The 14,791-nt window shown below is 36.9% G+C and overlaps 1 protein-coding gene across 2 annotated transcripts in view; it reads left to right on the plus strand.

The window, feature by feature from the left end:
• The window catches only part of PCCA (propionyl-CoA carboxylase subunit alpha), a 378,551-nt gene that overhangs the window by 247,827 nt on the left and 115,933 nt on the right, over positions 1-14,791 (plus strand). For both annotated transcript variants that reach the window (XM_015098256.3, XM_060394658.1), the window contains exon 19: positions 4,307-4,409. In XM_015098256.3, the coding sequence (XP_014953742.2) occupies positions 4,307-4,409 (103 nt within the window). The remainder of the gene's footprint in view (positions 1-4,306; positions 4,410-14,791) is intronic.

Genomic DNA, 14,791 nt, shown 5'->3' on the forward strand with positions numbered 1-14,791 from the left:
CCAGATGGAATTTTTGATCAAATGTCAGTCTCTTTCACTAGACACATACATCAGGAAAGGAGACTGTTTTCTGTGTATCATTATTGTGATGACTTGCGTAAAGCTCCAAGACTCTGCCCTGCTCCACCTTTTCAGGGAATTGTTCATAAAGTCCTCTTTCAGACGGTTTTGAATTTCATGAAGAAATATAATTGTTTTTCTAAAATTTAAAATATAACTTTTGGTGATTATTACCATTATGAACATGTTTGTGCTGGTGGAGTTAATATCAGTATTTTGAAGTAATTATTGTTAATGTGGTTTCAATAATTTTGCAGAGATAGAACACATATGCTTTCAGGTTGGTATGTATTACTATGTTTATAGTTTATACTTTATAGTTACAGCTTATTTCCATTGAAGAACTTATTGGTATTTATATTGGGCTTGTATGCCCCTAAACCCATCCATTTTATTTAAAACCAAAACAAAATTACTTTAAAACTTACTCAGAGCCAGAAGGAATCTTAACAAATTTTGTTTGTAGAAGAATGAACTCCTGTAAAGAGATTCCACTGTTTGACCCTGTGTTCTTGGTGTCTCAAGGTCTTGCTTTCACAGAGGAGCCTCTTTGCTATGTTGTTAGAGAACTGCTGCTTCAGGCATCGTATGTGAGCTCAGCAGCAGCAGCAGCCTCCCCTGTCACTTCACTGTCCCTGCTCTGATCCTTATTTTAAAGCATGGAAGTTTTGGCTCCAAAGGATTGGATGAGTTCCCTGTAACAGTGCTAGTCGGATGAACGTGCTGAGATGAGACCCTCAGCCTTTTAACTCGAAAGAGCCTCTGCATGCTCTGTAGGTCCCTGTCGGGGCAGGTTCCAACATGTATGAAACAGATGTGGATCCAAAGAAAACAACAGAAAAATAAATAGCAGCTAGATTCCAAAGAGCAGCAATGACATCTCGCCACCATTCATAAGGTTGCTTTCCGTGGGAAAACGTGTCCTGCTTTTGAGCAGGATGCCAGGATGAGCAGCTTCCCAAGATGCCTCTGGAAACAGAGGCGCCACATTTACTGGAAAGAGTTACTGGGCCTCTGCATTGTGAAAAATTTTAAGCATAAAAAGTACTTTGGCACCTGATGCCAAGAGCTGACTCATTGGAAAAGACCCTGATGCTGGGCAAGATTCAAGGCGGGAGGAGAAGGGCATGACAGAGGATGAGGTGGTTGGATGGCATTGCCAACATGATGGACATGAGTTTGAGCAAGCTCCAGGAGTTGGTGATGGACAGGGAAGCCTGGCGTGTCGCAGTCCATGGCGTCGCAAAGAGTTGGACGTGACTGAGTGTGCATACTCAGTCGTGTCCGACTCTTTGCGACGCCATGGACTGTAGCCCACCAGGCTTCTCTGACCATGCGGATTCTCCAGGCAAGAAGACTGGAGTGGGTTGCCATTTCCTTCTCCATAGGCCTAGAGGTGGGATAATATGAAATATTTATTATGAAATATTTCTAATAATAAAGAAAATGAACACTTGCCTGCATTATTTAATTTTATCCTCAACACACTGTGACCCAGACACTATTACTGTCTTAATTTTATCCATAAGGAAACAGACTTTTCTTGAGGTCACAGCTGCTTAATGACAGAGCTGGGTTTTCTTTTGCCTTCTCGAGTCACTGGATCCAGAGTTTGTAACCACTGCAGTTGGTTCTGCTGCTCCTGTCAGCTCAGCTCAGTTTGTTTTGTGAAGTAATTTAAGGTCCTGCCCCAGTCAGATATACCAGTCAGGGAATAGTCAAAAATAAAAACGAAGAGTGGGGCCCTCTTTTATTTTAAGGAACTTGAATGATGGTTGATGAAGGTTTGAGTGTGTGTGCTAAGTTGTTTCAGTCATGTCCGACTCTTTGTGACCCCATGGACTGCAGCCCTCTAGACTCCTCTGTCCATGGGATTCTCCAGGCAAGAATACTGAAGTGGGTTGCCACGCCCTCTTCCAGGGGATCTTCCCGACCAAGGGGTTGAACCTGTGTGCCTTGCATGTCCTGCATTGGCAGGTGGGTTCTTTACCACTAGCTCCGTTGAAGTTTATCCTGATGTAAAGTAGAAAACCACACAACAGTCCTGAACAGGAGAGTGATCCAGTTGTGGCAGAGAGCAGATTCCAGAAAGCCAGATCGCATAGCAATCTGTCATTGTGATACTCCTTGGTGGCGGGGGACGGACGGGGGTGTTGACCTCATTTGAAGGTGAGTCAGGTGAGCATTGTGAGGTCACCCCCGTAGTCGCAGGCAGCCAAGTCGAGCCTGGGAGCTCTCCTTCGGCAGCTGGTGCTGTGTCCCTGGGGAGACGGGCCGTGCCTCTGAGGGGCTTGGCACCTAGTGGGTGCTCCTCTGATTCGTGCTCACCTCCACCCTCAGCCCTCCCGCCCCAGCTTGCAATGGGGTTTGGAGACAGAAAAGTAAGGCATGATCTTGGGCTTCCCTGGTGGCTTAGAGGGTAAGCAATCTACTTGCAATGCAGGAGACCCAGGTTCAATCCCTGGGTCGAAAAGATCCCCTGGAGAAGGAAATGGCACCCTACTCCAGTACTCTTGCCTGCAAAATCCCGTGGACGGAGGAGCCTGTAGGCTATAGTCCGTAGGGTCACAAAGAGTCGGACACGACTGAGTGACAACACCTTTTGGGCTTTTAGAAGCTCACAGGCCAGTGGGTGAGACAGGCATAAACAAGTGCCCGGTGGAAAAGATGCCCAGAGGCCAAGCTGGGTCACAGAGTCCCCCTCCTCTCGCTGCTCCTCCCGCTCCTCCTGGCCCCCGTTTGCCTTCTCTCTCTTCCTCCTCCTCTGTGTGCCCCTGTTGTTCTTTCAAGCTATCATATGTGAAGCTCTATCCTCTCAAACAGCCCTCTTCAAATAGCCAAAAAATAGTTTTCCAGACTTACAGTGTGCATCATTCTTGATTTGTTGATGCATTTTTAAAAACTTTTCTTTAACTTTCATCTGTGTAGTGTTAAAAACTGGAGAAGGCAATGGCACCCCACTCCAGCACTCTTGCCTGGAAAATCCCATGGACAGAGGAGCCTGGTAGGCTGCAGTCCGTGGGGTCGCGAAGAGTCAGACATGACTGAGCGGCTTCACTTTCACTTTTTACTTTCATGCATTGGAGAAGGAAATGGCAACCCACTCCAGTGTTCTTGCCTGGAGAATCCCAGGGACAGGGGAGCCTGGTGGGCTGCCGTCCATGGGGTCGCAAAGAGTCGGACACGACCGAAGCAACTTAGCAGCAGCAGCAGTGTTAAAAACATTTCCTTCATCTCCAAAAAATAATTCAGTAAAGAGTGTTCTGAATACAAATATTCACCTAAATTATTAATCATCCTCCGTTAGACATTGTGACTAGAGGTGATTTGATTCTAGTTACAGTTTTTGTAGCTTTTTTTAAATTGACTACATAGAGACTCCTTTGAAATTCAGAGGATGTTGTCCTGCAACCTATTTTTAGAACTAAGACTTAAGGCAGAGTCTGGATACTACATGCTTGGTGCTTAGTCAATATAAATAATGTAAATATGCCTTACTTAAATGAGGTTAAATCATTAAAATTTTGTTAGCTTAAAAAATTGGGAGAAACATTTGTATTCTGAAATGTTTGTTTGTCTTAGGCTGCTTGTCCCAATTTTTCTGGAGTGTGTACCATTGATCATCACAAGAAAAGACCTGTGTGCTAAGATTAGCATCATTGACGCTGTTTTCTCACCCAGACAAACAAACAAAAAACTGAAACAAAACACATGGACATAAGGCAGCTTTCGGAAATGATAGCTATGTTTTATTACCTTGATTGTGGTGAGATAACATGAGTGAATGAATATGTCCAAACTCATCAAATTAAATACATGTGCAGTTGTTTGCATACAAATTTAACTCAAGCTGGAGAAAGAAGATTAGTATTATAAGGTTTTAAAAATAGTCTTGAAAAATAGTCTTGAAAAGTAACCAAATACTGAAAACAAAATAATGCTTAAAGAAGGTTAAATTTTGAAGGAATGTAAAAATTAGGCAACTCAGATTCATAGAACAGATGATGGTACCACAATTTCCCCAGAATGACCGTTGCTGTCTTTGGAGTGTTTGTGTGTGCTATTTTTTGCTTTTCATCTCTCTAGTTTGCATTTTAAACCTTTTTTCCAAGAATAGAACCTTTTGAAATGTTCTCGAATACAGTGTTTGGCAGTTTTACTCTGTACACTTAATGTCAAAGGAAAATCAGTTTACTCAAAGAGAATAATATGAAATTATTAACTCTATCTTTTCTTTCAACTTTAGAGTGCCTATTGTAAAACCACAAGTGGCTAGCTGGGAGCTCTCAGTGAAACTGCATGACGAAATTCATACTGTCATAGCATCCAAAAGTGGGCCAACATTCTCCGTGAGTTGTTGTCGTTGTTTTTTTTTTTTTTTAAATTTTTGACTATCTTGAAATTATCTATGAATATTTAAAACAATTTTAGCACATTCCATGAGTCTCATCTTTTACATATACAATATAGGTGTGTTTCTGTTTTCGTCTTCTTTAGGAAGCTGAATGGAAATGAAATTTTTACCTCTTACGTTAATGAGGAAATGTACTCTCAGACTTAGTCACATTCTAAATCCACTTCCTGTTACCTGATTTATTTTTCTGTTGTTATTGAGAAGGAATACTTCTGCCTTTGTTATAGAGAAGAGCATCTTTAACAATAATTCCAAGTACATGATAGCTTTGTTTCTTTTAAGACAAGTAACTTAAAGCCTCATATAACATTTTCTTGAGATTTCTTGTTGTTGGACTTTCTTTATGCTGAATTTACCTTACAGTGACATTCTTTTTGTTTAGAAGACGTAAACCCCTTGAGTCATACCCATGAGAGGACTGCTTTATTTTCAGTCTGGTCTGAACTGAACGGTGTTGCAGTAAGATTTATACTATGGTATAAATGACATGTTTCAATCCTGTGATTTAAAATTGCCAGAAAAATACCATAAAGAGTTACTATTTTATTATTTATTTATTTAGGCCACATGGCTTGTGGGATATTAGTTCCCTGACCATGGATTGAATCTGGGCCCTGGCAGTGAAATTGCTAAATCCTAATCCCTGGACTGCCAGGGAATTCCCAGGAGTAACTATTTTAACTTGGGTCCTTTTTAACTTTCAGCATGAACCACAGAAGCTGCTATCTAGTTGTATAGTTAGTATAATGAATATTATATGTTGATTTTATATATTATATATATTAGTATAGTGAATATTGGGCTTCCCAGGTGGTGCTAGTGATAAAGAACCTACCTACCAATGCAGGCGACTTGGGAGATGCAGGTTCGATCCCTGGGTTGGGAAGTTCCGCTGGAGGAGGGTATGGCAACCACTGAAGTATTCTTGCCTGGAGAATTCCATGGACAGAGGAGCCTGGCGGGTGGCAGTCCATAGGGTCACAGAGAGTTGGACATGACTGAAATGACTTAGCACGCATGCTCATAATGAGTATTAATCTACATTTCTCTTCTCATGGCTGAGTTGCACTGAGATGTCATTTTACCAGGTGGGGGAGGAAATGACTTTTCATCAAAAAATTTAAACTGGATATGAAAATCAAAATAATGTAATTTCATTGAAACAGTACTTGGAGAGGCTTGATATATATGGTAGATTCTTATCCCAGGTAGAAAAATACTTCAAGTGAGAAATAATGAGAATTCATTTAATCAGCAAATACTTATCGCATGCCTACTGTGTACTAGATAAGTGTAAGGCTGTTACACTGGAGAAGGTGACATTTTTATGTCACAAGTAAATGAGATCAATTTCTGAATTAAGGTTGGTCTCCTTGATTGTCTTTCTTTTTCTTTTTTTTTTTAATTCGAGTATAATTATTTTGCAGTGTTGTGTTAGTACTCTTGCTTGTCTTTAAATTTTGTGATTCATCTACATGCCAGAATTGCTAAAGCATTTGTTACTAAGATATTTCACTCAACTGTCTTAAAATAAAACTGTGATGGAGTTAAACCATGTTCTTATGATGTATTTTGTGATGAACTTATATGATTCTTTATATTTCTCCTATCTATATGATCATTTGAAAAATAGCTCTGTAAGTGGACACTTAACTGTGCATCAAATTGAGTAGCAAATTACATGTGTTGAATATTAAAAGATAATGTAGTATAGTATTTTCCTAGGGGAAGGTTAGCTTTGCAAAAATGTAGGCCTTAGCATAATTTTCAGTTCTGTACTGAGTCACCACTGAAGTGTTACTGTTAATCTGATACAGTGTTTTTCTAAGCAGTGCCTTGCCTTAATAAGAAAACTGCCCAGCTTATGTCTAAGAGTTGTTATTTCTCTGTGCTTGTTTCAGATTCCATGTTGGAAAGCTATAGATCATTGGCACAGTTCAAGTGATATCTGTTGAGTTTTTGTTGTAGAATTAACCTCATTTTACTTTTCAGCTCATGATGTGTTTAAAAAAAAACCCCTCAAAATTAATACATTAAAAATTTCCCTGGAAAATATCCACTTTGATATATAGTATCAAAAACTACTTCCTATATGTATTGGCTTAGCTACTATCAGAAGCATCAGGCATAATAAAAGTTGAGTATTCCTGATAGTATATCCCTTTTTCCTGACCATATTTGGACTGAGCTTCATTTAGCATCAGTGTTATGAAAGGAGACAAGTTGAATAGTATGCAGTAGTAAAGGCTTTCATTGGTATTAGATTTTAATAGTGGGGAGCCCCTGGTTTTAGAGTCTCAGAAGGGAGAGTTGTGACCATTTACTTGTTTTTCTAGATCACCCTCTGCCACATCAGTAGGAAGTTAGCTAAGAGGTGACAGTCTAGGTTAATGACGCAAGAGGTAATACACATTTGTTTTCCTCACAGTAATGTGTTCATGTTTTCTGAAAGTCTTTTATTTCATTAAAATAAAAAAAATAAGAATTCAAATGAGGAAAATATAGCAAATTTATAAATCTCTATGTAGGTCTCCTATTAAAAAAAGAAAAAATTAGTAGATACAGCTAAATCTCTTCTTTACATCATCCCATTGTGCTCTCTTCCTCTCTAGAGATGACATCTTTCGTGAAGGTACCATGTCTTTCTTGTACATGTTGTTACAGTTTCAGCGTGCCATAATAATAATGAAATATTTCATGTACCATAATAATGATGAAAAAGAGGTGAAAAAAATATATATCAATATTTAATGATATCATCTATGTAAGATTTTAAAATACACAAAGCAAAAACAATTCCATTTATAATAGCATCAAAAAGAGTAAGATACTTAGGAATAAACTTAAACATAGAGGACAAAGACTTGCACTCTGGAAAATATAAAATGTTGCTGAAACAAATTAAAGAGGACACAAATAAATGGAAAGCCATCTCACGTTCATGGATTTGAAGACTTAATGTATGCTATAATGTCAGTATACTCAAAGCATATAGATTCAGTGTCATCCCTATCAAAATCCCAACAGAATTTTTGCAGAAATAGAAAAAAATCCACAAATTCATATGGAATCTCAGGGATCCCCCAGTAGTTAAAACAATGTTGAAAAAGAAGAACAAAGTTGGAGAACTCACACACTTCCTGACATCAGATTTTATTTTAAAACTGCAGTAATCAAAACAGCATGAACACCAGTAAGACAGACACACAGACCAAGAGAATAGCGAGCCCAGAAACAAACCCGTGGATAAGTAATCAAGTGGTTTTTGACAGGAGTGCTAAGACCATTCCATACGGAAAGGACAGTCTTTTCAACAAATAGTACTGAGAAAAATTGGATATCCACATGCCAAAGAATGAAATTGGACCCTTATCTTACTCCTTATGCAAAAGGAGTTCAAAATGTATTAAAGACCTAAATGAAAAAGCTAGAGGTATAGAACTCTTAGGAGAAAATAGTCATTGCATTGGACTTTATAATTTCTTGGTTATGACATCAGAAGCATAGGCAACAAAGGAAAAATAGCTAAGTTAGACTGCGTCAACATTTATAACTTATGTGCATCAAAATCAGCGAAAAGGCAGTGCATGGAATGAGAGAAAATATTTGCATATGCAGGATATATTTGCATATTACTCAGAATATATAAAGTAACTCACAGAAGCAATCTGTTTTAAACATGGGCAAAGGACTTATTACAAAGTTAAAAATATCTACATTAGTAGATAAATAAAAGAATTATTAAGAAAGAGACAATTAGGCAGTATAATGGAGTGATTTGGACACTATGTTGTGATTGGTGTTAACAGCTGTATGCTCTTAGGAAATTAATTCCCCTAAATTTCAGTTTCCTCCTCTATCAAATGGAGATAAAGTATAATGTCTTTTAATTGGATAGAGTGAAATGATATATCTAAAGAGCTTGGAATGTTGTCCAGAGCAAATTAAATGTTGGTTATTAGTAGTGCTAAAAGTACTACAATAAAAATCTAAATTATTACCAAAAATAAAGTGAAATAAATAAAAATGGGCAATGAACTTGAATAGACATTTCTTTAAAGAAGATACACAGATGACCGATAAACATGTGAAAAGATGCTTGACATCACTAATTACTAAGGAATCACAAATCAAAACTATAATTGGAGGCCAATTCATAGCAGTTAGGATGGCTACTATCAAACAAAGCTCCAGAAAATAGTAAGTGTTGGTGAGTATAGATGAGATTGGAACCCTTGTGCATCCTTTATGCAGCTGCTGTGGAAAACAGTACTGTGGTCTATGTAAAAAGTGGAAAGTTGATAAGGTCCGGCAGTTCCACTGCCAGCTGTTTATCCCAGACAGTTGGAAGCAGGATCTTGAAGAGATACTTGCTCTCTCATGTTTAGGAGTCTTAGTCACAATAGCCAAGAAGTGGAACCAACCCAAGGGCCCAGTGCCAAGTGAATAGATAAGCAAAATATATACATGAAAGGAAATATTATTTAACCTTTAAACGGAAGAAAATTCTGACACATTTTATCAGACTTCATACAAATTTGATACAGGCCATTGCAAATTAGTATTTTACTGAAAAATTTTTCAGTAAGGAGGATGAAAATTTGGGGAAATAACGCAAGCAGTGAAAAAGCAGTAAAAGATATTTTATGTATTATAGGTTTTTATTCTGACGCTGAATATGTGTCAAAATGAATAGCATCATTAAGAAGAAAAGAACCTGATACGTACAAGGCTGAGATATTATTTAGCTTATTAAGGTGATATACTCATATATGTAAAAAACAAATTTCTTTTATAGTATTTTCATGACTGCCTTCTGGATTCCCAGGATGTTTCCCATTTCTCTTTTATTCTGCATAACACAAAACTGGAAAACATTCATGTGTTGATGTTAAAGATAATGGACTTAAATTCATGTGGAAGAAAAATGTTAGAGTACTCTTGACATGACGAAAATTAGCTTGGGAATTTGGGCTTCCCAAGGATGTAAAAATGAACACTGTACATGCTGTAAAAAATCTTTTTTGCCCAGTATTTCATGTTAACTACTAATAAACTGTTCCCTGGGTGGCTCAGTGGTAAAGAATCCACCTGCCAGTGCACGAGATGCAAGAGACATGGGTTTGATTCCTGGGTCAGTAAGATCTCCTGGTGCAGGAAATGGCAACCCACTCCAGTGTTCTTGCCTGGAAAATTCCCTGGATGAAGTTACCTGGCAGGCTACAGTCCGTGGGGTTGCAAAGAGTGGGACCCAACTGAGCACACACAGCACTTAATAAACTAGAAAAAAGTTGTAGTGTTCCTAATGAATTAGAGATTCTTTGTTACAGTGAATGACTGATAGAAATTTCTCTATGGACCTTGTGAAATGCTTCTTAATAATAATCAGAATCCTTAGACTATTGAATTTTGTCATATCAATGTAATTTTTATGTTAATGGTTATAAAGAAAAATCTAAATGATCTAAAATAACATTAAATATTAAGATCAAGAAAAACAGCACTTAAAAAAAAATCTCTTTTCAGTTTATTTTCCTAAATGAGATTTTTTTTTCTGCTTCTTATATACAGATCAAAACTTAACTTTTTGATAGGCATAAAACTTTGCTACACTTTTAAATTGTGGTCACAATCCTTTCATTCTTTCAGTTTCAACTAAGTTTTGTATTGATAAAATTTATACTAAAAGTTAAATGGCAAAGATTCATTTTTGGAACAGCAGCAAACTATAATTGCTGAATATTATAAAAAATCTCTATTTACAGAATTATATGCTGTTGTATGTCAAAAATTCTACAAAAGCCATTAAGAAACTGCTACAAATAATACAACAGGTTTAGCAAGGGTACAGGAAACAAAATATATAAAAATCAATAGTATTTCTACTCACTTTCAATGAGCACTCCAAAAATAAAATTATGAAAACAATTTCATTAACAAAAGCATCCAACGAATAAAATACTTAGGAGTAAATTTAACAAAAGAAGTGCAATACCTATACTGTGAAATCTTCAAGCTATTGAAAATTCATGAAGTGACTTAGTTCATGAATTGAGTGACTTAACATTATAAAGATGGCAGTACCTCCCAAATTGGTCTATAGATTAAATGTAATTTTTATCAGAATCCAAGCTTCATTTTTGTCAGAAATTGATGCTGACATTCAAGCGGATACTAACACTCAAATAGAAATGTAAAGAATCCAGAATAGACCATATAATTTTGAAAAATAGAATAAAGTTGGAGAACTCACTTCCTCCTTTCTAAACTTATTATAAAATTGTCTTGAAATCAAGACCGTGCAGTATTTGCATAAAGAAACCTACAGATCAATCAATAGAATTAAGAATCCAGAAGCAAGTCCATAAATGTATGGTCAGGTGATATATGACAAAAGCGCCAAAATTATTCAGTAGGAAAAGAATAACCTTTTTAACAAGTAGTGCTGGAACAATTAGGTATCCATGTATAAGAAGAATGAAGTTGGGTCCTTACCTCATATTGAATTAATATAACAAAATCCCACATGGATAAAAGATATGAAGTATGAGAGATAAAGCAATAAAACTCTCAGGAGAAGACATAGGAGTACATCTTTGTGACCTTGCATGTGGCATTGTTTTCTTAGATTTGACTCAAAAGCACAAGCATCAAAAAAAATTATTTTGATGCTTGTCAAAATTTAAAACGTTACTTCAAAAAATACTAGCAAGAAATTGAAAGGACAAACCACAGAATGGAAAAAACTATTTTCAAATAATATATCCAGCAAAGCACTTGCATTTAAAATGCGTAAGGAACAGTTAATACTAAAGACAATAATAAAACTTAATAATAAAGACAATATAGTATAAAAATAAGCAAAGAACCTAAACAGACATCTCTGAAAGAAAATATCCAGTTGTCAGTAAGCAAATACACAGGTGTTCGGCATCCTTCGTCATCAGGGATATGCAGATCTAAAGCACAGTGAGATGATGCCACGTCACACCTATCAGAATGGCTACAGTAAGCAAGTCAGATAATAACAGGTAGGGTTGAAGATATAGAGAAATTGGCACCCTCACACACTGTTGGTGAAAATGTAAAATGATGCAACCACTTTGGAAAACAAGCTGATATTTCCTCAAAAAGTTAAACATCTGGGTTATCCAGAACCTCAGTTCTATCATGAGTATTTTATCACAAATATTTAAGTATTTTTAGACTTACTTATATTTTTGTTACTGTGGTGGATGTATTTTACCTTTCAAATAATATTTCACATAATTTTTCCAAGTAATAGTTGCTGGGCAGCTGCTGCTGCTGCTAAGTCGCTTCAGTCGTGTCCGACTCTGTGTGACCCCATAGATGGCAGCCTACCAGGCTCCCCCGTCCCTAGGATTCTCCAGGCAAGAACACTGGAGTGGGTTGCCATTTCCTTCTCCAGTGCATGAAAATGAAAAGTGAAAATGAAGTTGCTCAGTGGTGTCTGACCCTTAGCGACCCCATGGACTGCAGCCTACCAGGCTCCTCTCTCCACGGAAGTTTCCAGGCAAGAGTACTGGAGTGGGGTGCCATTGGCTAGATGTCAGCAACTAAAAGACAAATTAAATAGGAATATATATTTATTTACCCTGTCTACTAAACAATTTGGTAACATTGATATTCTTCAGCCTACTAATTCTACCTCTAGAAAGTCATTCCAAGGAAGCAGCGAAAAATTGCTAATATGAACATGGTATTGTGTTGGGAAGGAAAAGATGAATTCATGGCAGTTTCCCTCAGAGATAGCCAGGTAAGCAGTCTCACTTAGAGTAAGGAGACTTGAAAGTGATTGAGATACAGTGATAAATGCTTTAATGGAGGTGCCTTCAACTAGTTAAATCCATGAGAAAGAAAGAAGAAAGCAGTCATCTGCCTGGGGGAAAGGAAGGATGTAGAGGAAGATGCAAGTTTTCCTTGGCTGAGATGACTAATGAATAACCATTTAGAACATGATTTTTGCATAAGCCAGGACTTGAGTCTAATTCACAGTGTAAGAAGGTAAGGAAAAACATTGAGACTTGTTGGTGTGGGAGAGCAAAGCTTGTGGAAAAATCAGAGACATCTTTTATAGATAATTTTGACTTTTTATTATGGGAATATTTGCTTTCTTTATTGTTACTGATTTTCTATAAATAGTATAGTTAGAGGTTTCCTTGTCTTGTTCTAATTATATTGTTTTCTGATACTTATTTTAGCTTATTCAAAGGTATCTTCATGAAACAGCTGATTACTTTGAGCTGATTAGTTTGTGCCTTGTCTCAAGCACTGTGTTAAACACTTGACCTATGTTCTAAATGAGATAGCGATAAACTGCAAGGTCAGTGTTATTAGCTTTAGTTGACAGAAGAGTTGGAAACTGACGTTCGGAAATACTAAAGCCGAAGTCACACAGAAACGTAGGATCCAAAATTAAACTTGTATCAATATGATTCCGTGGCCTGTGAACTGGTACCTCTCTGCATCTCACTTTACAAAGTACTTCTGCTAGAGAAAATTTGAAGAAGTAGTAGCACCAGCTTGGAAAATTAGCTCTGTTAGACTCTGGACACATCTTTGTTAATCTAAGGAATAATACACTTCTAGCCAGAACAGTTTGGTCTCATGATAATAGGAAGTTTCTTTGTGTTAAACATTGAGGGTCAAATCATTCCATTTAAAGGCAGCCCAGAAGGCATCACAAGAGCGTGAATAAATCATGGTATTACATAATGTACAGTTTCACAAAGTGTATAATTAGAGATACTGGTTAAGACTAGTTTGTCAGAAAGCATTTTCAGTGTCTTACTACTCTTGTGGATGTTAACATACTTTTCCAGTTGTGTTAAAGTTCAAAGTACTGATTTTTCATGGTAATTTTACAGTCTTATCCAAGCAAGTAGTAATTTTTAGAGCAACACAAGATTTGAAATACATAAGATATTGCATCTACAAGATTTTGTTTGTGCTTTCGTTTTGTTTTAAAAGATTTTGTTTGTGCTTGCATTTTGTTTTAATGTTCATTTTGGTTGATGTAAAATTGTCTCAACTTGAGATGCCTGTGGTGGAGGGAGGGAAATGTTTTGTAATAGTCATATTATTGAAATTACCACCCTATATTTTTCTTCTCAAAGGAAGAATATGGTGATGAGCATAAGAATAAAAAATAATAATTACATATGGATGCATAATAAGAAATAATTATATATGCATTGTGTGAGGTTTTTCTTTCTCTAGTATAGCCAACTCTTTCTCATTTTTTCTACCACTATGCATTTTGTTCTAGATTTCCTGACTAAGAAAACATTCCACCAGAGTTTGTTTTGATATTTAGAGAACATTTTGAAAATGTAGTTTTAAGTGGAGCTGAGTATTTTTTATGTAACATTTTTCAAAAAGATGAAGAATTAAAGGAACTTAGCATATACCAATACATAATCTTGTGTACAAATTAACCCTTTCTTCATGTTTTCAAATATTAATGAAAAGAATCTTTTTTCTTTTTAGTTTTACTAGTTTATTGTTACCAACCCATCTCCTTCCACCTTCCTCACACGTGCGTGCTCAATCACGTAACCCCATGGACTGCAGCCTGCCAGGCTCCTCTGTCCATGGACTTTTCCAGGCAAGTATACTGTAGTGGTTGCCATTTCCTTCTCCAGGCAAAGTTTATACCTGCAGTTTACATCATAATCTAGTTTTTATCTCACTTGCAGAGTAATGCTAAATCATGTAGGTACTAGAATTTGTATAGGGACATGGTAAGAATCATGATTGTTCTTTAAAAAAATAATTTTCAAATACCCTCCTTAGGAAAAAAAGAAAAACAACAACATTATTATTGTATCTGTCTCTCTTCCTCTGTGTCAAAGAATATTTTATTCCTGAATGTAGGAGGGGGTCAAATAAACAAGATGGTAGAAAAATAAAGTCTGAAGAGTACATCATGCCCAGCTTGATCTGCTTACTTTTTAAATGCCACCTGGTTCAGTGGGTCTGGGACTGCACTTGTGAACCATAGGACTAGATTTCACAAAAAGATGAGGCTCCTGCCCATGTAATCTGGAAAATTGCTTGTCTAATGGGGTGCATAGCTACACCTGTACCCTCCTGAGTGACTCAGTCGTGTTGTGCTCAAGAGTGAAGTAACTTGTTATGTGACCCAGTGAAGGGGAAAAAGAAGTTATGAAAGCCAGCTACTTTGGAAATGAAAAGCTAAGTGGTATTGGTTGTTATAACATTAAGGTTGGCAAATGCTATTAAAACTCCAAGTGATTTTTGGTGTTACTGCCTGGTTTCAGCCACTTTCTGATA

The sequence above is a fragment of the Ovis aries genome, chromosome 10, assembly GCF_016772045.2.
Source record: "Ovis aries strain OAR_USU_Benz2616 breed Rambouillet chromosome 10, ARS-UI_Ramb_v3.0, whole genome shotgun sequence".
NCBI classification, from domain to species: Eukaryota; Metazoa; Chordata; class Mammalia; order Artiodactyla; family Bovidae; genus Ovis; species Ovis aries.